Below are 27945 nucleotides of genomic sequence, written 5' to 3' on the forward strand. Positions count from 1 at the left end.
TTCGATCCCTGGCCTTGCTCAGTGGGTTAAGGATCTAGCATTGCCATGAGCTGTGGTGTAGATCGCAGACGTGGCTCCAATCCCGTGTTGCTGTGGCTCTGGTGTAGGCCGGCAGCTATAGCTCCAATTGGACCCCTAGCCTGGGAACCTCCATATGCTTCGGGATCGGCCCAAGAAATGGCAAAAAGAAAAAAAAAAAAAAAGACTCAGTCCCACAATCAGCTCACTTCACACATCAGCTGCAAGTGAGGCACACAGGCTCCCCCCAACCCCTGATGACTTTTGTCCAGCCAGCTACAAATCAGAGGTTCCCACAAGACTGCCTTTAGTCTTAATAATTTGCTAAAATGGCTCAAAGAACTTGGGGAAACACTTTATTTACATTTGCTAGTTTATTATGAAGGATATAACTCAGGAACAGCCAGATGAAAGAGATGCACAGGGCAAGGTATGGGGGAGAAGGGATTCAGAGCTTCCACATCCTCTCCCAGCATATCAGCCCCTTTCTCAGCACCTTGATGTGTTCACCAACCCAGAAGCTCTCTGAATCCCACTGCTTAGGGGTTTTTCTGGAGGTTTCATCATCTAGGAACGTTGGCCATTGGTGATTACTTCAACCTCCAGCCCTTCTCCTCCATTATACCGACTGTACAATAAAAGCCAAAACAATGTAGGCAGAGCCTCCTTGCCTGCCCGCTTGCATCTCTCACAAGCACTTTATATTAATACATCTATTTCTTGCCTAAAAAAAAAAAAAAAAAAAAAAAAAGCCAAAACAATGGTGCCTGCAGGATCACCATGTATATCAGCCCCAGAGGGGTTTGTGATGACTCCACAGAGCTGGCTTTCGACTTAGTAGTTTTAGAGAGAGGGAAATTTAGCATGTGAATATGTGTGCATGAATACATGTCAAAACAGAACTATTTATGTCAGCTAACACAGGGTGACAGAGAGAGGCTCTTTTCTGGATATTTGACCCTAGAGGTCAGAAAAGGATTCAAGCAGAGAAGCAGGGACTGGGCCAAAGCTTCCCCCCTTTTCCTGAAGGACCTGTCAGAGTAATAAGCAGAAGTATGACCAAGCCACCAAGCTGGCCCCAGGTCATCTATGGAAAGGAAAAGTGTACACCAGGCAGAGGCCACAGTACTTGTGGAGCCATGTTTGTCTCTGCTGGCTTTGCCACTACACCAACTCTATCACAGGAGCTGAACACAGGTGAGCTTTCTAGCCAGGAAACTGGAGACCTGACCCCAAACCAACAACTCTCCTGCAGCCAGAACTCAGACTTCAGAGGAAACTTCTGCCTTAGAAGCCTGCCTCTGAGAAGATTTCTTTCCTATCAATCCTCCTTTGTTGTTGTTGTTGTTGTTGTTGTTGTTGCTATTTCTTGGGCCGCTCCCGCGGCATATGGACTTTCCCAGGCTAGGGGTTGAATCGGAGCTGTAGCCACCCGCCTACGCCACAGCCACAGCAACGCAGGATCCGAGCCGCGTCTGCAACCTACACCACAGCTCATGGCAACGCCGGATCGTTAACCCACTGAGCAAGGGCAGGGACCGAACCGGCAACCTCATGGTTCCTAGTCGGATTCGTTAACCACTGCGCCACGACGGGAACTCCTATCAATCCTCCTTTGCTAGAAAAGTAACAAAATTGAGTTGTGTGGGAACATAAATTACAGGGGACATGAGTTTGGTGGCCCTGCTTCTCAAGAGGAATTGGAACTGGAGCAGACCCTGTAGCCTGTCTGGGGAGGCCTGAGCCTTGGGAAGCATGACCTGGGCCACCAGGGAGCCAGTGGCAGCAATCTCCTGGGAGGGCCAAATCGCCTAGGCCTGGGGTCAGCACAGCAATGGCGATGGCACTGATCCCTGGTCATCAGTTTATCCTCTGTCCATGTGCTTCAGGGACTTCTCAGTTTAAAATAGATTTTCAAACTCGAGAAATGTGTGGCCATCAGATATATCAGGATGCTTTCTTCTTACAGGCATGTCAATCATTTTATTTTATTTTTTTATTTTTTTGATTTTTAGGGCTGTACCCATGATTTATGGAGGTTCCCAGGCTAGGGGTTGAACTGGAGCTATAGCTGCTGGCCTATGCCACAGCCACAGCAACGCTAGATCCTTAACCCATTGCGTGAGGCCAGGGATCCAACCCACAACTTCATGGTTCCTAATCTGATTTGTTTCTCCTGTGCCACTACAGGAACTCCTCAATCATAATTTTCCCTTCCCTGGCGGTCAGGATTCGGTGCTCTCATTTAATTTTTCCACAGGTGGAGAATATCTCCATGACATGATCTTTGGTCACATTCCTGGGGAGCTTCCCAATGGGCATTCTGAGGGATTTGGGGAAGGATCTTTGCCTTTTCCTTCTTTTTTCATCTCTTTTGGAGGGTTTGATTTGGGAGCCTGTTGTCATGTCTGTGTCGAGAAGGGCTTCCGAAGAAGAGGAGCTGCTGAAGCCACATGTTCGGGAGATGCCAGGAACTTTCCTAGTGCTTGACGAGGAGGAGCTAGAGCCAGTGCTGAAGCTGAAGCGGAAACTAGAGGTAGAGGTGGATCAAGACCTTGCACTGCTGCCACCCTTGGAAGCACTCTGCCTCTTTTGAGTTTTACCCCTGTCATTATGCTCTTCACTTTACTCCTTGGTGGCTACTTTATCTCTGCAGCTATTCTTGGACATCTCACTTCTAACTGGAATCTGGGAAACTACCCCTAACAGATTATGATTTACACCAAAGAACAGGATCTTCCCTTAAACTGACTTCCCCTGTTCTCCTCAGCTACTGAATCTAATATACAGTTGATCCTTGAACAGCTAGGATTTTTTTTTTTTTTCTACACTCACAACATATGGAAGTTCCCAGGCCAGGAATCAAACTCACTCTAAGCCACTGAAGTGAAAACTCTGGATCCTTAACCTCTGATCCAATAAGAAAACTCCTATACTCAAATTTTTAAAATCATACTGCAGTCCTACATGATCAAGAAAGGTTGGTTGAATATGGAGATGGAGATCAGAAGGTAAAAAAAGAATGTAAGTGGTTGAAAACAGGGTAGATCGACTATACTGTGGAAAGAGATTTGCCACTCTTTTATAGGAAGAATGTTTATCAGAATTCCAGACTGTGTGCTGAAATAAACGCTTGAAGATGTGCAGCATCTGCAACATTCAAAGCATCTTTTCCAGTTTGGCACAAGATTGGCACCATAGAAATAGGTATTACAGCCTAATTATTCCACTCCTAGAAATTTGTCATAAGCCATTAATCTTAAAGGGAAAAAAATGACTATTTGTTTATGTTTGTTTGAAATAATACATGTAATGTTAAAATTTTAAGGAGTTCCCATCGTGGTGCAGCGGAAACGAATCCAACTAGGAACCATGAGGTTTTGGGTTTGAACCCTGGCCTTGCTCAGTGGGTTAAGGATCTGGCATTGCTGTGAGCTGTGGCCAGAGGCTACAGCTCCAATTAGACCCCTAGCCTGGGAACCTCCATATGCCTGGGGGTGCGGACCTAGAAGGCAAAAAAATAGTAACTAGGGGGAGTTCCAGTTGTGTCACAGTGGAAACAATCCAACTAGTATCCACGAGTACATGGGCTCAATATCCGGGTTGGCTTAGTGGGTGGGGGGATCCAGTGTTGCCATGAGCTGTAGTGTAGGCTGACAGCTAGCTGTAGCTCCGATTCCACCCCCTAGCCTGGGAACAGCCATATGCCAAGGGTGTGGCCCTAAATAGCAAAAATAAATAAATAAAAATAAAAACTTAAAAGCTTAAAAAAAATAGTAACTAGTGGAGTTCCCGTTTCAGCTCAGCAGGTTAAGAATCTGACTGGTATCCATGAAGATGCAGTTTCGATCCCTGGCCTTGCTCAGTGGTTAAGGATCTGGTGTTGCTGTGAGCTGTGGTGTAGGTTGCAGATGTGGCTTTGATTTGGTGTTGTGGTGGCTGTGGCTTAGATTGGCAGCTACGGCTCCAATTTGACCCCTAGCCTGGGAACTTCCATATGCCATAGGTGTGGCCCTAAAAACAAAAACCTAGGGTGTTTTCTTGGGGTGCAATTGGTTAAGGATCCGGTGTTGTCACTGTAGTGACCTGGGTTGCTGCTGTGGCTGTGGTTCAGATTCCATCCTTGGCCCAAGAACTTCCAAATGCCTTGCATGTGGCCAAAAAAATGAAACAAAACCCAAAATAACTAAAAACACCTCTTTTAGTGATCCACAAAACCATTTAATTACAAAATTATTTTTATAATGGAATTAACATCAATCTCATTTGTTTCGCAGCATCTGGAGTTTAATGGGAATGAATGATATTCATACAAGCAAATTTTTGGGTCTCCAGACATTTTTCCATTGTCTCCTGTTTCTTGGTTATTTATTTACTGATATAACCTCTTAATCTCTTCACTTGAAATTTTCACCTTAAACCTTTTCTCCAAGGTCTTGGGGGAGTTCTCTTGTGGTGCAGCAGGTTAAGATCCAGGGTTATCACTGCAATGGCTCTGGTCACTGTTGTGGCTCAGGTTCTATCCCTGGCCCAAGAACTTCTACAAGCCAGGAAAAAAAAAAAAAAAAAGATGTTAGGAAATCTTGGTGGAAATTTTTCTTAGCTGTTTTTGTTGGATGATAGTGTAAGAACTCATTTTTTAAAATTTCCTTTTGTTTTGAACAATTCAGAAGTAAAGTTTTAGGATTTCAACCATTTGTCAGTTAAATCTAAGTAAGACATATGGGAAGATCAGATGTAAGTCCAGTTATAGTCATTTTGAGAAATAGTTGGTGAAATCATGCTCACTGTATTTTACAGAATCTCTTTAAGTGTACAGAAATAGATAATGTTAATTGGAGGACATTGTGCAAGGACAGTAGTGGTTAATTTAAATATCTAGGAGGCGTTCCCTGCCTGGTGGAGTAGTGGCTTAAAGATTCGGTGTTGTCACACTGCTATGGCCTGGGAACTTCCATATGGTGGGCATAGGCAAAAAAAAAAAAAAAAAAACCCTGGGTAAAAGTATAAGGATTTATTACAAAATGTGATGTTACTGAACTCTAACTGGATACTTGGAAAAATATATACTTCATAGAAGGCAACAACATAACTGTATTGTGTTGACATCTGTATCTAAAGAAAAACTGCCTAGAGCATTTAATACTTAATTTAAAAAAATATAATCCTAAAACTGATAATTCAACAATAAAATAATCAATATACTCCTGTTTTCTTGTGTAATAGTGTTTAAACATGAGACTATCAATCGGATAAATTAAGGATAGTCAATTATAAAATCTTTTGATTTTACAATATGATTTGAAATTCTGTCTTTCCCATTCAAGGAAATCCTTTGCTATTACCCCATTCTTGAGTTAAAAACAATCTCTTCTTCTCTTGATCATTCCCATCAATATATAGACAAATTTTAGTGTTTGCCATCAAACAAACAAAATCTAATTTGAAACCATTTCTCCTCCAGGCACTGCTGGTCTTTTCTAGCATACCTTTCCAAAGAGAAGCTCACAGCTGTTTTCACAGTCCCTCCCCTATTCACTCTTTCTAAAAAAATTTTGATAAGGACTTCTCTTGTGGCTCAGTGGATTAAGGATCTAATATTGTCACTGCAGTGGCTTGGGTTGCTGCTGTGGCTCATGTTTGAGTGCCAAACCAGGAACTTCCACATGTCATGGACTCAGCCAAAAAAAAAAAAAAAAGATTGTTAAAATGGTAATTTTTTTTTTATTTTTTGTCTTTTAAGGGGTGTACCTGCAACCTATGGAAGTTCCCAGCTGAGGGGTTGAATTGGAGCTGCACCTACTGGTGGCCTATGCCATAGCCACAACAACTCCAGATCCAGCTGCGTCTGCCATCTACACCACAGCTTATGGAAATGCTGGATCCTTAACCCACTAGTGAGGCCAGGGATCATACCTAGGTCCTCATGGATACCAGTCAGATTTGTTACCACGAGCCACAAGGGGAACTCCAAAATGGTAAATTTTATCTTCACAATTTTTTTTGGCTGTGCCTGATGCATGTGAAAGTTCCTGGTTCAGGGATGGAACTCGAGCCACAGCAGCAATCCAGGCCACTGTTATGACAACACCAGTGTAACTCACTCTACTACAAGGGAACTCCCCATTTCAACTTTTTTTTTTTTTTTTTTTTTGCTTTTTTAGGGCTGCATCTATGGCGCATGGAAGTTCCCAGGCTAGGAGTCAAATCAGAGCTACAGCTGCCAGCCTACACCACAGCCACAGCAATGCCAGATCCAATCCCTGTCTGCAACCTACACCACAGCTCATGGAAATGCAGGATCCTTAACCCAGTGATCGAGGCCAGGGACCGAACCTGCATCCTCATGGATGCTAGTCAGGTTCATTGGTGCTGAGCAACAATGAGAACTCCCTTTATTTTTAACTGTAGCATCACATATATTCGCATTGGGCTACCATCATTATCATCTATTTCTATAAATTTTTAATCTTTCCAAATTGAAATTTTGTACTCATCAACTAGTATTCCATTCCCCCTCTCCTCCTAGCCCCTGGCAACCAACATTCAGTTTTGTCTCTGAATCTGACTACTGTAGGCACCTCATATAAATGGAATAATATGTGTCCTTTTGTGTCTGGCTTATTTTGCTTAGCTTAATTTTTTCCAAGGTTTATCCATGTTGTAGCTAGCATATGCCAACATTTCATTGCTTTTTAGGGCTGAAAAATATTCTGTTGTATGTATGGACCATATTTTGTTTATCCATTCATCTGTTGATGGACATCCGGGTTGTTTTTATCTTTTAGCTATTGTGAATAGCGCTGATATGAACATCAATGTATAAGTATCTCAGTTCCTGCTTTCAGTTATTTTGAGTAGGTACTTAGAAGTGCAATTGCCAGAACATATGGTAATTCTATATTTAATTTTTTGAGCAACTGCCATACTGTTTTCCACAGTGGCTGCACCATCTTATTTCATACCACTAATGCACAAGTATTCCAGTTTCTCCATGTCCTCGCCAACAGTTTTTACTTTCAATTTTGGTTAATAGCCATTCTAAGGACTATGAAGTAGAACCTCATTGTAGTTTTGGTTTGCATTTCCCTAGTGATATTTTCCTGTACTTTTTTGCCATTTGCATATCTTCTTCAGAAATATGTTGCAGACGTGGCTTGGATCTGGTGTTGCTGTGGCTCTGGTGTAGGTCAGCAGACCCCTAGGGATCTCCATATGCTGCAGGGATGGCCCTAAAAAGCAAAAAGACAAAAAAAAGAAAAAAGAAAAAAGAAAAAGTCTATTTCAATCCTTTGCTCACTTTTTCTAGTTTGTTTGCCTTTTTATTTTTACCTTTTGTCTTTTTTTGTCTTTTTAGGGCCACACCTATGGCATATGGAGGTTCTCAGGCTAGAGGTCTAACTGGAGCTGTAGCCACTGGCCTATGCCACAGCCACAGCAATGCTAGATCCGAGCCACACCTGTGACCTACACCACAGCTTACGGCAATTTCAGAACCTTAACCCACTGAGCAAGGCCAAGGATCCAACCCTCAACCTCACACCTCCCATTTGGATGCGGATTCGTTTCCTCTGTGCCATGACAGGAATTCCTGTTTTCCTTTTTATTGCTGAGGTATAGAAGTTTTTAAATAATTTGGATGTTAATCCCTTATCAGATAAGTGATTTGTAAACATGTTCTCCATGTCTGCGGGTAGCTTTTTTTTCTTTTCTTTTCTTTTTTTGGCCTCACCTGCAGCATATGGCAATTCCCAGACTAGGGCTTGAATCAGAGCCACAGCTGCCAGCCTATGCCACAGCCACAGCAACTCAAGGTTCAATCCATCTGTGAACTATGCTGCAGCTTGTAGTGACGCCAAATCTTTAACCCACTGAGCGAGGCCAGGGATCAAACCGGCATTTTCAAGGACGCTATGCGGGGGTTTTTAACCAACTGAGCCACAGCAGGAACTCCCAGCTTTTTCATTCTTGATACTGTCCTTTGATGCCACAGAGTTAATTATTTATTTTTAAAATTTTATTGAAGCATAGTTGATTTTACAATGTTGTGTTAGCTTCTGCTGTATAGCAGAGTGATTCACTTACACATAAATATATTCTTCTCATATTCTTTTCCATTATGGTTTATCTTAGAATCCTGGATATAGTTCCTGTTGCCAAAGCACGGTCTCTGTGCACCAATGCCAAATTCAATCTTGGAGACAAGAGTTTGGGGTGAAGGAGAAAAGAATTTCTTTATTGTTTTGCCAGGCAAAGGGGTACTCAGTAGGCTCATGCCTTCAAAAACTGTGTGTCTCAACCCTGGAGGTGAAGAGTTTTATAGCAAAGGTTCAAGGGTAGTTTTGCTGATAAAGTGGATTGTTGATAAGGATCAGGGTGTGTGCAGGGCCTGTATTACTTTAATCTGGCCTCAGAGGGTCTCCTGATGAGGTCCTGTGGTTCCAAGGTTATCAAACTATGACCTTCACTCTGGAATGAAGAATGCTTCATCAAGTAGTTAACATCTTCTATTTGTTGGGGGTTTTAGTTCTGCAAAAGAGCTCAAAGATACTGTTATTTGTATCTATATCTGGGAGCCCAGCAGGGTCCTGCTCAATTTCATTCACTGTGCTATACAGCAGGACCTTTTTATTTATCCTCTATTATAATAGTTTATATCAGCTAATCCCGAACACCCAGTCTTTCCGACCACCATGCCTCCCCTTTGGCAACCACAAGTCTGTTCTCTATATCTGTGTCTGTTTCTATTTCATAGATAAGTTCATTTGTGTAGCATACTGATTCCACATAAGCGATAGCATATATTTGTCTTTCTTTGTCTGACTTAACTTCACTTAGTGTGATCAGCTCTAGGTCCATCCATGCTGCTGTAATGGCATTATTTCATTCTTTTTATGGCTGAATAGTATTCCATTGTACATATGTACCACATCTTTTTTTTTTTTTTTTTTTTTTTGGCTGCACATGAGGTATGAGAAAATTCCTGGGCCAGGAACAAACATGTGCCACAGTTGCAACCTACACTGAGGCTGTGGCAAGCTGGATCTTTAACCTGCTGTGCTACAGGGAACTTCCTGTACTACATCTTTATTCATTTTCTGTCCATGGACATTTAGTTTGCATCCATGTCTTGACTATTGTAAATAGTGCTGACATGAATATAGGCATGCATGTATCTTTTTTAATAGATGATTTACAATGTTCTGTCAATTTCTGCTGTAGCATGTATCTTTTTATTTTATGTACTTATTTATTTATTTTTTGCTTTTTAGGGCCACACTCTCGGCATATGGAGGTTCCCAGGCTAGGAGTCAAATTGGAGCTACACCTGCTGGCCTATGCCACAGCCACAGCAACTCAGGATCCAAGGCGATTCTGCAACCTAAACCACAGCTCATGGCAACACCAGATCCTTAACCCACTGAGCGAGGCCAGGGATCGAACCTGCAACATCATGGTTCTTAGTCGAATTCGTTTCCACTGTGCCACAATGGGAACTCCAGCATGTATCTCTTTAAACTATATTTTTGTCCAGATATATCCCCAGGAGTGGGATTGCTGGATTATATGGCAACTTTATTTTTAGTTTTTGTTTCTTTTAATAGCTACACCCACAGCATGTGGAAGTTCCGGGGCCAGGTATTGAATCTGAGCCACAGCTATAAACCATGCCACACTTGCAGCACCAATAGATCCTTGAACCCACTAAACTGGGCCTGGAATCAAACCCACACCTCCACAGAGACCCACTGCAATCAGATTTTTAACCCACTGTACTAGGGTGGGAACTCCTCTTTTCTTTTCTTTCTTTCTTTCTTTTTTTTTTTTTTTTAAGTAACTTCCATATTGTTTTCCATAGTGGCTGTGCCAATTTACATTCCCATTCACAGTGTAGGAGGTTTCCCTTTTCTCCACATCCTACCATTTATTACTTATAGATTTTTTTCTTTTTTCTTTTTTCTTTCTTTTTTTTTTTGGTTTTTAGGGCCACACCCGTGGCATATGGAGGTTCCCAGGCTAGGGGTCAAATTGAAACTACAGCCTCTGGCCTACTCCACAGCTCATGGCAACGCCAGATCCTTAACCCACTGAGCGAGGCCAGGGATTAAACTGGCAACCTCATGGTTCCTAGTCAGATTTGTTTCCACTGGACCACGTGAAGGGAACTCCCATGCTCTTTTTTCTTTTTTTTTTTTTTTTTTCAGAGCTGCACTTGCAGCATATGGAAGTACCCAGGCTCAGGGTCCAGTCAGAGCTACAGCTGCTGGCCTATGCCACAGCCACAGCAACCCTGGATCCTTAACCTACTGAACAAAGCCGGGGATTGAACCTGCATCCTCATGGATATTAGGGTCTACAACAGGAACTAGTTCACTGAGCCACAACAGAAACTCCCTCAAAGTTTTTGTTTGTTTGTTTAGGGGCATACCTGCAGCATATGGAGGTTCCCAGGTTAGGGGTCTAATAGGAGCTATAGCTGCCAGCCTACACCACAGCCATAGCCATGCCAGATCTGAGTCTGTGACCTACACTACAGCTCATGCAAGCCAGATCCTTAACCCACTGAGGGGGGCCAGGGATCGAACCTACAACCTCATGGATCCTGGTCAGACTCGTTTCTGCTGCGCCATGATGGGAACGCCTTAGAGTTTTTAAATGTGATAAAAATTCAACTTTTCTTCTGTTGCCTGTACTTTTGGCATCATACCAAAAAATCACTGCCAAGCCCAATGTCATGAAACTTCCCTTATGTGTTTTCCTGTAAGAGTTTTATAGTTTAGTTCTTACATTCAGGTTTTTGATCCATTTTGAGTTACTTTTTGTATATGGTGTAAAGAATCCAGCTTCGTTCTTTTGTATTTTACTATCCAGTTTTCCTGGTACCATTTGTTGGGAAAAAAAAACAAGACGAAACTGTCCTTTTTTCATGAATGGTCTTGGCACCCTGGTGAAAATCATTTGAGGAAGTTCCCATTGTGGCTTAGTGGGTTATGAACCCCACTAGTATCCATGAGGATGCGGGTTTGATACCTGGCCTCAGTGGGTTAAGAATCCAGCATTGCCAGAAGCTGCAGGGTAGGTTGCAAATATGGCTAGGATCCCATGTTGCTGCAGTTGTGGCATAGGCTGGCAGCTGCAGCTCTGATTCGACCCCTAGCCCAGGAACTTCCATATGCTGCAGCTGCGGCCCTGAAAAGAAAGGAAGAAGAAAAAAAAAAAAGAATATCCCTAAGATTACTCTACTCTTCTTTTTTTTTTTTTTTTGTCTTTTTGCCATTTCTTGGGCCACTCCCACGGCATATGGAGGTTCCCAGGCTAGGAGTCGAATCAGAGCTGTAGCCACTGGCCTACACCACAGCCACAGCAACTTGGAATCTGAGCCGCGTCTGCAACCTACACCACAGCTCACGGCAACACCGGATCCTTAACCCACTGAGCAATGCCAGGGATGGAACCCGCAACCTCATGGTTCCTAGTTGGATTTGTTAACCACTGACCCACGCCAGGAACTCCCTGATTACTCTACTCTTGTAAAATGGTCAAAATATACCTATTTTCCCTCTGTCTAATCTACCATAATCTTTCTTTTTTTTGTCTTTGTAGGACCACACCCACAGCATATGGAGGTTCCCAGGCTGGGGGTCTAAACGGAGCTGTTGCTGCCAGTCTACACCAGAACCACAGTAACGCCAGATCTGAGCCGAGTCTGCAACCTACACCACAGCTCACGGCAACACCGGATCCTTAACCCACTGAGCAAGGCCAGGAATTGAACCAGCAACCTCATGGTTCCTAATTGGATTTGTTTCCTCTGCACCACGATAGGAACTCATAAACTACCATAATCTTTCTTTTACTTCCAAACCTAGTTTCTATAGCAGCCTTTGCCAAAGACCCCCACTCCCAGTCCAACTGATTCCTATAGTGAAGTTTGTGTGTGTGTGTGTGTCGTTTTAGGGCTGCACCTTTGGCATATGGAGGTTCCCAGGCTAGGGGCTGCATTGGAGCTGTAGCTGCTGGCCTACACCATAGCCACAGCAATGCAGGATCCAGGCTGTATCTGCAACCTACACCACATCTCCTGGCAATGCTGGATCCTTAACCCACTGAGCAGGGCCAGGGATCAAACCTACATCCTCATAGATACAAGTCAGATTCGTTTCCTCTGCGCCACGACAAGAACTCCTATCGTTAAGTTCTTATCTCTAGATTTTAATTGTTTGCAGTAATTCATGAGTGTAAATATAATATCTAATAATGAATTATACAACATTTAGATAACTGTGGTCTATCAGAATGCTGGGTTCCCTGACATCACACGTATTTGGGGGGAATATTTAGCTCTTGTAGGTACTGAATACTATTTTGCTAGAGCCTCCCTTGCTTACTTTCTGCCTTACCCTTTTTGGTTCACAACACAAATAAGAAAGAAAACATTCACTTCAAGGTTTAGCTACATTAATCAAATGTGACGTGTTTTCTCTACTTAGAACATAACAAGTAATAAGTTTTTGAAATAGTCTTTTATTGTGAAGTATAAAATATTTAGAAATGATTTAAAAAATTTCAGTTAGATTTAAAAATTCAATAATCTTTACAAGGGAAAGCACCACATTAAAAATTACATTCATAAGAAACAATTTAAACTACATATGCTAAAATTATTTAATAGGAGTTAGAACATTATCAAATCATGAAATTCAGAAACTTAAAAAAATTTTTTTTGTCTTTTTAGGGCTATACCCGTGGCATGTGGGTTTCCAGGCCAGGGTCGAATTGGAGCTGCAGCTGCTGGCCTACACCTCAGCCACAAGAATGCCAGATCCAAGCTGCTCCTGCACATATACGCCAAAGCTCAGGCAATGGCCAGATCCTTAACCTGCTGAGTGAGGTAAGGGATTGAACCCATGTCCTCACGTATACTAATCGGATCGTTACCACTGAGCCACAGCCGGAACTCCCAGAAACTTTTTTTTTAAGCACAGATCTAAATCGGAGTCTCAAGCTTAGATGTCTTCAGGGCTAAGTGAGAAACACAAAGTAATGAAGTACTCTGACAGAAGAGGGAGTCTGGAGGACTATGGAAAACTGGGGCATATAAAGACTTTTTGAATTCAGAAACTTTTGAAATATTACATATGCTGAAGAAAACAACTATTGGCCAGGCTGGCCTATATTGGCTGCCAGTTTGCAATTCTGGGCTAAAGGAATTTCTAGCAATTTATGTTCCAAATCTTCACAATGGCAGACAGCAGTTCTTTAAGTACTTGTATGGATATATTCTTAAAACACCTGGTTAAAAGATTTTAAAAGTATCTTCTTTCATGTTTATTTGAGAGAAATTAGTTATGCGAAAGAGTTAATAAACTGAAATGAATTTTCATTCTTTTACCAAAAGAAAGTCACATACCCTAGTATATTATTGCTTAAAAGGAAATACATGAAAAATAAAGTACTGGTTTTACTGAAGCCATTGTTCAAAAAGCATTCAATCAATTGCCTTACTAAATACATAAGAAAATACTTGTAATTCAGTTAACAAGTTTTACTTTACTTTTAAAGGGTATTTTGTTGAAGAACTTAGTAGATTTCATTACATCAGTGAAAAGTAAAGGTTCTAATCTGAACACGTAAAAATGCCATAGCTCAATGGCTATAACCATGTTTGTTTGTTATGTCAAGGCAGTTTTACAGAATTTACAACTTTGTATGCCATCAATGACTTCACATCATTTTTAAATAGTTTTAAAAAATTAAGGTGATGGAGGCATTAAGGGACAAATGAAATCTCCTTTGAAAAAGGATACAGGAGTTCCTGTCATGGCTCAGTGGTTAGCAAACCTGACTAGGAACCATGAGGTCTCGGGTTTGACCCCTGGCCTTGCTCGGTGGGTTAAGGATCTGGCGTAGCTGTGAGCTGTGTTGTAGGTCGCAGATATGGCTCAGATCTCATGTTGCTATGGCTGTGGCATAGGCCGGCAGCTACAGCTCTGAATTGACCCCTAGCCTGGGAACTTCCATATGCCATGTGTGTGGCCCTAAAAAGACAAAAAAATCAAAAAAATAAAAAAAGCTACAAAGACACATTAAAATTCAAATATCCTTGCCAGACTAGGGATACATATTTTAAGATAACCCATAGACAACACATATTTCAGTGAAAACTCAAGTACTTTTATTCCAAACCCAAAATATTTTCTACTTTTAAAAAACATTTTAGCTCTTGGCTTGAGAAGTTTAACATAAAAAGAAAGCACCAAATGTAGCCGTATAATCTTCCACTTTAAAAAGCTACTAGTTATTCTATCTTTTCAATAAAGTTTATGTGGGACAAATCAATTTCATATGTGGCCATTAATTTCTGAAATTAAAAAGCCAAAGCTGTTAAGTACTTGGGCTAAAGTTGTATGTTTAGCAAACTAGAGTATGTATAGAAGAAAATGTTGAGACAGTTATCTATCAATTAATGCAATAGGTCTTTCATTATTTAAGTTTTTCGTGAATTGAAACTTTTCAAGTTGGGGAAATATGTTTGACATTTTTTTCTCACCTAATATTTGGCAAAGTTTTAAAGTTTAGCCAAGTCTTATGCATTTTATCTGCATTCTCACATTCATTTTAATTATTAAAAGCACTAAAGTACAAAGCAATCAGGAATTTTTTTAGAATTCAAAGTTAACACTGTTTTCACACATCATAAGTGTCCATGGCAGCACATTAAAATTGAAAATAAGATTATTATAAATTCAGTATAGGTCCACAAATGAAATAAACATGTTTCTCAAGTCAATAAAAGAAATATCATATAAGGGTATATATTCAACACAGGCTGATGTATCACAAACTTGATTTGATTTAGCAGTTCTTTAAAAACCAATAGGGTTTCTATGAATACATTTATTTTAAATTAATAAATTATTCATAATATAAAATTTAAAGTTTTCGTAAATAGTTGCAACAAACTAGATGTTGATTATATGGGATTCCCACAAATACTAACAAAATAGTTCATTATCATTTAATCCAAATATTGGTTTACAGTTATTCAAATGTATTTAAATATTATAGTTGACTGATCTATAACACTGAATTCAAGACTCAGTTGATAGCAAGTAGATATATGGTGCTGTCTGCTTGTTCTTCACATCATCAAAGGATGAAACCCACAAGAAACATGATGGCTGTACTGGTTACATACGGTGATCCAATTAGTTAGCATATTTGTGGAGGAAGCGTTCAAATGCATCATAGATGGCTCGTCTAAAATTAAATATGAAAGAAATTAGCAAAGCAGGGGGACAGACGATGCTTTCACTTAAGTTATTTCCAAATAACCTATGGCTTGCAACCTGACCTCTTCTTCAAGTAGCTGTGAAGGAGACAGATACCTCAAGGTGGGTATTTATATCCATGTAACATCACCACTACTAGAAAACTTCAAATATACTTCCAAACGCCATCATTTTCTGTGAAGCATTTTTTTGTGCCTTAATGTTTATATTTTTTATATATAGGTATACATATATGTATAAGACAAAATACTAAAAAAAGGAACTCATTTCTTATTTTGTTATTTGCTGTAAATTAAGTAGTTTTTTAACTTCAAAATGTAATAGTCTTCTTAATAGATTATGATAAAGCAACTAAATTTAAAAGAATTACTTTCCTACAGTAACTTTACTTGGTATTTTAATATTTTAATTGGAAAGGAACAGTTAAATTGATCTGGCCCAGCTTCATAAGATATTATTTCTTTTTCTTTTCTTTTCTTTTTTTTGCCTTTTAGGGCAGTATCAGCGGCAGATGGAGGTTCCCAGGCTACAGGTCAAATGGGAGCTGTAGCTGCTGGCCTACACCACAGCCACAGCAATGCCAGATACGAGCCTAGCCGAGTCTGAGACCTACACTACAGCTCACAGCAACGCCAGATCCTTAACCCACTGATTGAGGTCAGGGATCACATCTGCATCCACGGGGATTCTAGTCAGATTGTTTGTGCTGAGTCACGACGGGATCTTCCGTAAGATATTATTTCTAAGTCTTATTTTTTCCCCCTATTGTCAAATACATTTTCATTGTAGAATATTCAGAAAATCCAAAAATGTAAAAAGGGAAAAAAGTCACAATCCCATCAATCTAAGGTATCTACAGTTAATCTTTTCCTCCAGGCTTAAAAAAAAAAAAAAAAAAAATGCTGGGTGTTCTGGTTGTGGTGCAGTGAAAAAGAATCCAATTAGGAACCATAAGGTTTTAGGTTCTATCCCTGGCCTTGCTCAGTGGGTTAAGGATCTGGTATTGCTGTGAGCTGTGGTGTAGGTTGCAGACACAGCTGGGCTCCTGTGTTGCTATGACTGTATCGTAGGCCAGCAGCTGTAAATCCGATTTGACCCCTAGCCTGGGAACTTGGGAACCTCCAGGTGCCGTGGGTGTGGCCCTAAAAAGCGGAGAAAAGAAAAAAAAAGTTTGTTTGTATTTTTACTCAGTTTAAAATAATAACTAAGATTATATTAATCTTGTATTGTTTGACTAAGCATTTCCTCACATCCTTAAAAAGAAATTAAGGAGTTCTTGCTGCAGCATATCGGGTTAAGGATCCAGTGTTGCCACAGCTGTGGCATAGGTCGAAGCTGTGGCTTACATTTGATCTCTGGTCTAGGAACTTCCATATGCCATGGGGTGTGGCCAAAAAAAAGAAAAAAGAAATTAAGATTATCTTTAAAAACTGACACCTGTAATAGACTGTGATTTCCAATTTATTGGAAGACAAAGCTTTCTATCCCCCTTGTGTATATTTGGCTTAAAAAGTTGTAAAATAAGGCCTAAGGGTGAAATCTAGGCTTGTTCATTTTATACACACACACACACACACACACACACACATAAAGAAATCCTGCTGTGTAGCACTGGGAACTATCTAGTCACTTATGATGGAGCATGATAATGTGTGAAAAAAGAATCTATACATGTATGTGTAACTTGGTCACCATGCTGTACAGTAGAAAACTAACAGAACACTGTAAACCAGCTATAATGAAAAAAAAATAATTTTATATATATATGTATAAAGAAATCTACTCTTGTGTACATGGTATGAGGAGGGTTAGTAAAGGTGTAAACATGCTTTTTTAAATTTTGTAAATTTTTATTTTTGCTTTTTAGGGCCACACTCTAGGCATATGGAGGTTCCCAGGCTAGGGGTCGAATTGGAGCTACAGCTGCCAGCCTACACCACAGCTCATGGCAACGCCGGATCCTTAACCCACTGAGTGAGGCCAGGGATGGAACCTGCAACCTCATGGTTTCTAATCAGATTGGTTTCCACTGCGCCATGATAGGAACTCCTATATATATATTTTTTTTAATTAAAAAAAAATTTCTGTCTTTTTAGGGCCACATGCACGGCATATGGAAGTTCCCAAGCTAGGGGCTGAACTGGAGCTGCAGCTGCTGGCCTACACCACAGCCACAGCAACGCTAGATCCAAGTCACGTCTGCAACCTATAGCACCGCTCACAGCAATGCTAGATCCTTAACCTACTGAGCAAGGCCAGGGCTTGAACCTGTGTCCTCATGGAAACTAGTTGGGTTCATAACCAATGAGCCACAACAGAACTCCAACACGTGCGTTTGTAATCATTTCAGTAGTCTCATATTCACTTGTATTATCGAATTTTAAACAACACAAAATATTAGAGGACATAAAAGAGTGGCTTGTTTTACTTTTATACCTGGTGAGTGCAAAGACCAAATTTGTAAAATTGTACCATTCCAGTGTCATCTAAGCTTTGTTAGTTCTTTTTGTTTTGTTTTGCAGTGCTTGTAGCATGTAGAATTTTCTGGGTCAGGTATCAACCTGCACAACAGCAATGACCCAAGCTACTGTAATGACAATGCTGGATTCTTATCCTGCTGCATCACAGTGGGAACTCCTAAACTTTGTTAGTTTTAAAGTGACTAGTGGGGAGTAGAAGGCCAAATATAGCTTAGTAGACTTCACCTGAACAAGTTATTTAATCTTTTTTCCCCTTGTGTTTCTTTGTAAAGTAGATATTAAAAATAACATATGAAGCAATTGTTCTAGTACTTGGCACATGTTAATAGCTAACATTGATCTCCTGAAATGAAGCCTTCAAATAAGAACTTAGGAGTTTTTTTTATAGCTGACTGATTGTATCTGTTCTTCCTAATACTGCTCAGACACACTCCCACTTAGATGCATGAAAAAGTAAAAGAAATTTGATAACAATTTACCAAAGCAAGTATGTGGGCTTTCTGCCTTCACATGTAAAACAGAACTTTAGACTCTTCTTGAGCAACCCTAGCAACCCTAAATACTCACAATTTTTGTTTGTTTTAGCTGTGCCACAGGGTCAGTTGAGTATTGGGTAAATAGCTGCTCATTCACCAACTAACTGAGACTCAAATGCTAAATGAGTTTTTTTTTTTTTTTTTTTCATTTTTTTTTAGGGCTGCACCTGCAGCATATGGAAGTTCCTGGGTTAGAGGCTGAATCGGAGCTGTAGTTGCCGGCCTATACCACAGCCAGAGCAATGCCAGATCTGAGCCGCATCTGACTTTCACTGCAGTTTGTGGCAATGCTGGATCCTTAACCCACTGAGTGAAGTCAGGGATCAAACCTGCATCCTCACAGATGCTATTTGGGTTCTTAACCCACTAAGCCACAACGGGAACTCCTAAGTAAGTATTTTTTAAAAGATCATACTATAAAAAAATTTACTATATTCTTTAAGACATTAGAGCCGAAGAATTACCCTGTACCTCAAAAAGGCAACATCTATAAATTGAAGTACATAAGCAACAACATACAAAGAATTATTTCGTAGATTAAAAAGAGCTAAAACATGTCAAACATGGCAAACACAATTTTTCTATTATATGGCTATCCAGCTGGCAGTTTTGGAACACACTATATGCACAGGGCACTGGTCTTAGCACTTTATGTGAACTTAGTTAACCATTAATGATAAATATTCCAGTAATACGTGGTACCATTAAACTTGAATACAAGTAGAAATAAAGTAGCATATCAAAAAACTAGAATAATGTTAAAGGTTTTTATAAGCCTTAACAAATACTGGAGTCATAAAATGTTATTAACAATAAAGCTAGTACTTCATTTCTCATTTAAGGTTCACTATTCACTTGTTACTGAAAAACATTGCTAGATTATTCCACAGATGCCCAGTTCATTCTGAGAGAAGAACATCAGAGTGGAGTGAAAATATGATGAACCAAAGCAAGTGTTACAAACCTTACTGTTCCTTCCTATACCCTAAAATACTGGCAACTGATATTTGAAGAGGGTGAAACCAGACAATAAAGCATGCCTATCATATGCTATTTCCTATTTCTCCAGAAGGAAGAGAATTAAGAGGAATAAAATGTATACTAAAAAAAAAGAAATTCCGAATCTTTTATATTTTTTGAGCCAAGAAAAATCCCCAAACAAGTTAACAAATAAATAGACAACTGATTGACCAATCATCTTACCTGAAAAGTCCTTGTTTGAAAAGATAAGCACTAATATGACCCCCTTCTAGATATCGGATTTCACAACCAGGCCAAATTTCTTGTAGACTTCGAACTCCTGTTCGTGGAATATAGGCGTCTTCTTTGGCTTGAACCACTATGATGAGGCTTGGGTCAACTGGAACTAGGTATAGAATTTTTTAAGAGGCAATATATATACTATTAAGAAGCTCTAAGAATTTTATATAAATACTAGCAACCATATTAGAAAATAAAAATATACCATTCAATGTAGTGAAATATTTGCCAAAACAAAACTTTTGATTACTATACCATAACATTATAATATTCATCTCTAATACAATGAGATGAATATTCTAAAGATTAAAAAAATCCAATGTTTTTAATGAACTATTAAATGATCTTAGATTTTCATGGATAAAATTTAAATATATTACATTTAAATAAAAAGTTTATACTAGAAAACACATTGTGGAGCCAACAATAAATACACTTTTTTTTTTCTTTTTTGTCCTTTTAGGGCCACACCTGTGGCATATGGAGGTTCCCAGGCTAGGGGTCAAATCTGAGCTGTAGCTGCCGGCCTATACCAGAGCCACAGCAACGCCAGATCCGAGCCATGTCTGCGACCTACACCACAGCTCATGGCAATGCCGGATGGTTAACCCACTGAGCAAGGCCAGGGATCAAACCCGCAACCTCATGGTTCCTAATCAGATTCGTTTCCGCTGTGCCATGATGGGAACTCCAATACACTCTTGAAAATATGAAATTTATTTTGTAAAGCATCCTTAAAAATATTTCACATATTACCAGCATGATTTTCACATATCATCAGCATATATTCTCAATTTACATAAAAATCAATACCTGAGAAATTTGCTACATGAGTACATTCATCCATAACTCCTTTCATAAATATTAAAGATTCTTTCTGAAGATTATTTCTTCTTTGTTCTTTACTGAGTAGGTGGTATGATTGAGGACTGCAACTTGTATAACTACTTTTGTTGGCTGAAAGTGTTTGATTGAAGCACTCCATCTTAGAGGTATCTTGCAACAAGAATCCTGATGTGGCACTGATAGGTGCTTTACTAGATTTATGGCACTCAGCGGATTTCTGGGACACAACTTGATCTGTCATGTCTAAATTTAAAGTTCTAGAAGCCAAGTTAAGGTTAGTTAGCTTGTCTGCACTGCTAGGGAAGCGCTTCACAAACTCTTGTCCCATTTTGAAAGAATCTGTCTGAATATATGAAAGAAAATAAAATGTCATTTAATATAAATAAAACTTTGAGAAACTTTCATCAGTGAATAAATGGATAAATAAAATGTGGAATGTACATAGAAATAGATTTTTTTTTTTGTCTTTTCTAGGGCCGCACCCACAGCATATGAAGATTCCCAGGCTAGGGGTCTAATTGGAGCTGCAGTTGCTGGCCTACGCCACAGCCACAGCAACTCGGGATCCAAGCCATGCCTGCAACCTACACCACAGCTCAAGGCAACGCCGGGTCCTTAACCCACTGAGCAAGACCAGGGATTGAACCCTCAACCTCATGGTTCCTAGTTGGATTTGTTAACTACTGAGCCTGACAGGAACTCCAGAAATAGATTATTATTCAGTCTTAAAAAGGGAATGAAATTCTGACACATGCTATAACATAGATGAACTTAAAAGACATTATGCTAAAGGAACAAGCCAGATACAAAAGCACAATATTGTATAATTCCACTTTTATGAGGTACTTAGAGGAGTCAAATTCATAGAGGCAGAAAGTAGAGTGGTTGCCAGGGGCTGGGAAGTTAATAGTGAAAGATGAGAAACAACATAAATGCCTATCAATAAGGTTTTGGTTGGATTTCCTGCTACAGAACGCTGGGTTAAGAACCCAACTGCAGCAGCTCAGGTTGCTGTGGAGGTGCGGGCTTAATCCCCGGCCCAGTGCAGTGGGTTAAAAGGATCTGGCTTTGCTGAAGCATGGGTCACAGCTGTGGCTCAGATTTAATCCCTGGCCCAGGAACTTATATGTGCCCCAAGTGCAGCCATTTAAAATAATAATAAAACAAAAAAATAAGATACTTGTTAATAAACCATGGTACATCCATCTATATAATAGGCTGTTATGCAGCAGTGAAAAAGGAAACATTTGTGTATAGTCCATAAAAAAGAGAAGAGGAAAAAAATTTCCTATTTCTATTGGTTTGAAAAATTCCTTGAAATACTGAATAATATAGTGTGTTATTTGTTGAAGGAGACAGAACCTAGGTAAATTGGGAATGGGGTTAGGATCGTTTCATTGTCTTTTTATAATTTTGATGCTTGAACTGTATGACTATACAACCTATTTAAAAAATTAAAGAATGGGAGAGTTCCCATCGAGGCTCAGCAATTAACGAACCTGACTAGCATCCATGAGGACGGGGGTTCAATCCCTGGCCTTGCTCAGTGGGTTAAGGATCCGGAGTTGCTGTGAGCTCTGGTGTAGGTCCTAGATATGGCTCAGATCCCAAGTTGCTGTGGCTGTGGTGTAGGCCGGCGGCTATAGCTCCAACTCAGCCTGGGAACCTCCATATGCTGTTGATGCAGCCCTAAAAAGACAAAAAGGCTAAAGAAATAAATAATTAATTAAAGAATGTAAAGTTGGTTGAAGGCAAGGAAAAAAAAAAAAACAAAACCCTGACGTGTTTAACAGAATAAAATCAGTAGAGCCATTCAGGTCACAGAAATATAAAAGGGAAAGAAAGGAGATTTAGTAACATCCAGGAAATGTAAGATCAAAGCATCCTAGAATTTTACTCAGAGTGGAATACCAATAAATTTAACTTCTTTTGACTGGAAAAACACAGTTTTTGTTTTTTTGCTTTTTGGATTCCTTTTTTTTTTTTTGGCTGCACTCATGGCATGCATAAGTTTCCAAGCCAGGGACTGAACCAGTGCCACAGCAGTAAGAATAATGGATCCTTAATCCACTGAGCCACCAGGGAACTCGGAAAAACAGAGTTTGGTTTGGGTTTTTTTTGTCTTTTTAGGGCCACATTCGTGGCATATGGAGGTTCCCAAGCGAGGGGTCTAATCAGAGCCACAGCCACAGCAAAGCCAGTTTTGAGCCTCGTCTGCAACCTACACCACAGCTCATGGCAATGCCAGATCCTTAACCCACTGAGTGAGGCCAGGGATCAAACTCACAATCTCATGGTTCCTAGTCAGATTCATTTCCCCTGTGCCACAGTGGGAACTCCCGGGTTTGGTTTTTTGAAACCAAAAAATAAGGAAGCCATCTTATATTTCTTGAATATTCATTACTGTGAACTGGTTGTAACTGAGACAAAAAGACTCTAGTTTGTATACAGCCACCAAGAGTGAGAGGCACAGAACAAAAGTGCTGGATAAGAATACACTGCCAAGGAAGTTCTCTTGTAGCATAGTGGGTTGGGGATCTGGCATTCTCACTGCAGTGGCTTAGGACTACTGCTGTGGTGTGAGTTTGATCCCTGGCCTAGGAAGGAACTTCTGCATGCCATGGGGACAGCCAAAAAATAAATAAGTAAATAAAAATAAAAATACACTACCATTTCAGAAAACCAAAATTTATGAGCCTCCCTTAAAAAAAATGCATGTTAAATTTCTCATAAAAGTCTCAATATATCTTTCTGATTATATATAGTGGAATACAAGGAACTAAGTAGCAGGTAGGGCTATTTTGTAATAAAACAGCAAATAATTACCCTCTGAGGTTATGCAAGATTGATCTTTTTTAAGACAGGGGTTTACAGCGATATAATTATCAAGTCCGTACTAATAGTAGGATTCCTTTTCTTTCTGAGATTTCTTCAAATTTTCAGTAACTTTCAAGCTGAACATGGAAATTTTTTTTTAGAGCAGATTCTGCTTTCATGCTTAAAATTTATTGCAAGTTGTTAGAAATTTGAATCTTCAAGATGTAAAAAAGTTAAAGATTAAAAAGTTGGGGAGGTAGAGAAATCATTAGTTATGGTCATACAGAGTCTTCCTGATACAAATTTCAGCTTCTTTGCTTATTTTAGCTGATAGTCTTGGATAAGGGCTAAAGCTTCGAAGGTCTTAAAGACCTTAAGTTCAGTAATTGAATATAACTATATGTTTTTTTATGAACATGGAAAATTTTAAAGTTCATGAAAAAATTGTGAAAAGAATTGTTCACCTTGGGAGTGTAATAGGGAATCAATTCATTATACTAAAAACTGGTAAATTAAGGGAAAGAAGCATTTATTCTGCCTTTCCTATATGAATTGAACTACAAAATAAGAAATAATAGACAGGGGAAGTGGCCTTTTCATTCAAATTAATGATAAGAGTGGAGTTCCTACTGTGGCGCAGCAGAAATGAATCCGACTAGGAACCATGAGGTTGAGGGTTTGATCCCTAGCCTAACTCAGTGGGTTAAAGATCTGGCATTGCCATGAGCTGTGGTGTGGGTCACAGTTGTGGCTTGGATTTGGCATTGCTGTGGCTCTGGTGTAGGCTGGCAGCTACAGCTCTGATTAGACCCCTAGCTTGGGAACCTCCACGTGCCACTGGTGTGGCCCTCAAAAGGACAAAAAGGCCAAAAAAAAAAAAAATGATAAGAGTATCAGCATTTTGCAACCCTCAGTGTACGAACAGACATAGGCCTTAATTAAGCATCAATGGCTACTTATACCACAAAAAAGAGACCACCAGACATAATGTGCTTCCTATACTCTTACCAAAGAAATAAAAACTGAGTTTAATCACACCCCTAGTTTCCAATTTGCAGGCAACATAGAGTATGGAAAAGCATGCTAAACTGTACTATGAGAATGCAAACAGAAAAATCTAGACTATGAGAAATTCTATAGGTTACATAGCCCAAGTTCTTCAATAGATAAATTATTAAGGAAAAGAAAGGGATAAAAGGGAATTTATAGCTTAAAAGACACTTAAAAGACACATCAAATAAAAGAAACATAGTGTCAGGAGTTCTCATCCAGGCGCAGCTGAAATGAATCTGACTAGGAACCATGAGGTTACGAGTTCGATCCCTGACCTTGCTCAGTGGGTTAAGGATCTGGCGTTGCCATGAGCTGGCTGTGGCGTAGGCCAGCAGCTATAGCTCCGATTCGACCCCTAGCCCGGGAACCTCCATATGCTACAGGTGGGGCCTTAAAAAAAAAAAGAAAAGAAAAGAAACATAGCATCTAGGGATAGGACAGTGAAATTATTTTAAAGCCAAGGGAAGTAATCACTAAAAATCAGGATAATGATAACTAAACAGTACAAGGAAGAGGACCTTTTGATTAGGACACATGAAAATGGTTTCTGGCTTGAGTGGTAAGTTCTGAGCTGGGTGGTGAAGGTCTATTCTTGATCTATTACAAATGTGTTTGCAACTTAATAAATATAGTATGCTAAACAACTGCTCTGCATGATTTTCTGTGTCTGTATTTTATTTTAAAAAGAATTTTATTTAATTAATTAATTAATTTATTTTTTGCTTTTTAGGGCTGCACCTCCGGCATATGGAGGTTCCCAGGCTAGGGGTCCAACTGGAGATGTAGCTGCTGGCCTACGCCAGAGCCACGGCAACGCCAGACCCTTAACCCGCTGAGCAAGGCCAGGGATCAAACCCGAAACCTCATGGTTCCTAGTCGGATTTGTTTCCACTGCACCATGATGGGAACTCCAAGAAGAATTTTAAATAGTAAAAAAAATAATATTACTGCTTATTTATTTATTTATTTATTTATTTAGTTACTGGCTGCACTTGCAGCATATGGAAGTTCCCAGGCTAGGGACTGAATCTGAGCTGTGGCTGAGACCTATGCAACAGCTGCAACAACGCCAGATTCTTAACCCACTGCACTGGGGTGGGGATTGAACCCTTGCTGCAACAGAGACAATGCTAGACCCTTAACTTGCTGTGCCACAGCAGGAACTCCCAGTACTGCTTTTTTTTTTTGTCTTTTTCTTGGGCCGCTCCCGCGGCATATGGAGGTTCCCAGGCTAGGGGTCTAATCGGAGCTGTAGTCTCTGGCCTACGCCAGAGCCACAGCAACGCGGGATCCGAGCCGCGTCTGCAACCTACACCACAGCTCACGGCAACACCAGATCGTTAACCCACTGAGCAAGGGCAGGGACCGAACCCACAACCTCATGGTTCCTAGTCGGATTCGTTAACCACTGTGCCACGACAGGAACTCCCCAGTACTGCTTTTTTAAAGTCTGCAATCTTTTTAAAAAATCGGAGTCATTAAACACACTTAAAATTCCCCCCAATGTTATAAAAAAATTATAAATACTTACACCACAATATTCAAGCATGTGAATAATTTCTTCTTCATAAACTGTCTGTGTATAATACTGCTTTTCCAGCTCCCTCCAATTAATGGATTTACTTAGCACACCCTGAAATAATAAACTAAATTAAGATCAGGTCACACCATAAAGCAATAATTTTATTATTATTACTATGAAGAAAAGAATTAACAAAGCAAGCTTGAGATCGCCTATCTTTAGATAGGCCTGCTTGTAAGGCTGGCCCTTGACTAGAGAATGGGAATTTGACTGGTAAACAGATCTTTACTCTGATATAAAACTTCCAGAATGATAAAGTGGGAACTTCCCACAGTTACTGTGCCTGAACTGCTTATATAGACATTGTAGTTTCTACTGAACACCTGATTTCCTTCGGGAATTTTAGTACATGCTGGGCAGAGGGTGCCTAAATGACTACCCCTGATAAAAATCCTGGGCTCCTAGGCTCAAGTGAGATTCACAGATGGACATTTTGCACATATTTTCACAACTCACTGCTGAAAGAATTAAACACATCGTAAGAAGATTCTATTGGAAGGTTAAGACTGCTTTCCTTTAGACTCTGCCCCATGTACCTTTTCCCTTGGCTGATTTTATAGTGTATTCTTTTGCTGCAATATGTTTTAGTTGTGAGTACAACTATATACTGTGTCCTGTGATTCCTTCCAGTGAATCACCAAACCTAGGGGTGATTCTGGGGACCCCCCCTCCAAATAATTACATTTAATTATATATAGTTAGCTCAATATTAGCTGAAATTAAATTACCGTAGTGAAGACCCCAGATGCTGTGGACCAAGATAGACATGGAATCAACGGCATAGGCTTAGGCCAGTTGGATACTGCTAAGGAAGCCATCTGTAACATGATAACATTCAGAGATTCAGTTTAAAGTTTACATTAATTAAAATGAAAAATATTTAAAGTCAAGAAGTACTTTGTGTAGTAGTTGGTGAGATTAAGATATGAACACAAAGTCTCTAAAGACTCATGAGAACATCTGGAAACCTCTTCAAATTCTCCAAATCATAAATTCAACAACTTCCCCCCGAAAAAGTAATAAAGTATATTAGGAAATTTTAAGCTACTTTCTAATGGTAAATATAGAGCAAACATGCTGAGATGTGGGTGTTGGGCAATAGGCTACACACACTCATTACCTAAGTCACTCAGGAAGAGCAAAATCATAACTATAAAGTCTCAGAATATTTTAAGGCCACACCAGCAGGACATGGAAGTTCCCAGGCTATGGGTCCAGTTGGAGCTGCAGCTGCTGGCCTACACCACAGCCACAGCAATACTAGATCCAAGCCACATCTGCGACCTACCCCACAGCTCACGGCAAGGCTGGGTCCTTAACCCACTGAATGAGGCCAGGGATTGAACTGCATCCTCATGGATACTAGTCGGGTTCATTACCGATGAGGCACGATGGAACTTCTAAAGTCTCAGACTTTTATAGTTGATTGAAAAATGTCAAGAATTTGGTGAACTATAAAGATTATGTAAGTGATATAATGTATTATGTTAAGGGAAGGGAAATGTTATTTTTCACTGGAGAAATCAGAGAAGGCTTCATGAAATGGCTGTCTTTCAGGGAAAATGGAAGATGAGATCTTGTCTTCCATAGAAAAGAGACAGTATGACAATGGCAAGATAGTGAGAAACAGAGGGTCTGGGAAGAGCCAATATACTTCAATTAGGCTGCTCAATAGGGTACATGGGGTCAATGGGGTAGGGGAAATAGGAAGGGCTAGAAAGATTGATCAAGATCTATGACAGAAGTTCTTTTGTTCTGTAGATAATGGGGAATTAACAAAGAGATCTGAGCAAAGGAGTGTCATATTAAAGTGATTTAGGAGTTCCCCTTGTGGAGCAGCGAAATGAATCCGACTAGTATCTATGAGCATGAGGGTTCAATTTCTGGCCCTGCTCAGTGGGTTAAGGATCCAGCATTGCTGTGAGCTGTGGTGTAGGTTGCAGATATGGCTTGTATCCTGTGTTGCTGTGGCTATGGCATTGGCAGGCAGCTCTAGCTCTGATTTGACCCCTAGCCTGGGAACTTCCACATGCCTCGGGTGCAACCCTAAAAAAAGTTAT

At 40.0% G+C, this 27945-nt stretch overlaps 1 protein-coding gene and 1 pseudogene across 6 annotated transcripts in view; both read right to left on the reverse strand.

Annotated features, from left to right (window-relative positions):
* Positions 1-1708: 1708 nt before the first annotated feature.
* LOC125137470 (RNA-binding protein with serine-rich domain 1-like) lies at positions 1709-2688 on the reverse strand (annotated as a pseudogene).
* Positions 2689-14171: 11483 nt separating this feature from the next.
* The window catches only part of ABHD18 (abhydrolase domain containing 18), a 35324-nt gene continuing 21550 nt past the window's right edge, over positions 14172-27945 (reverse strand). For all 6 annotated transcript variants that reach the window (XM_047798341.1, XM_047798340.1, XM_047798342.1 and 3 more), the window contains 5 exons: positions 26614-26703; positions 25835-25936; positions 20401-20776; positions 19531-19693; positions 14172-15279 (listed from right to left, as the gene is read on the reverse strand). In XM_047798341.1, coding sequence (XP_047654297.1) covers positions 15228-15279; positions 19531-19693; positions 20401-20776; positions 25835-25936; positions 26614-26703 — 783 coding nt within the window. In that variant the 3' untranslated portion in view covers positions 14172-15227. The remainder of the gene's footprint in view (positions 15280-19530; positions 19694-20400; positions 20777-25834; positions 25937-26613; positions 26704-27945) is intronic.

Source organism: Phacochoerus africanus, chromosome 10 (assembly GCF_016906955.1).
Source record: "Phacochoerus africanus isolate WHEZ1 chromosome 10, ROS_Pafr_v1, whole genome shotgun sequence".
NCBI classification, from domain to species: Eukaryota; Metazoa; Chordata; class Mammalia; order Artiodactyla; family Suidae; genus Phacochoerus; species Phacochoerus africanus.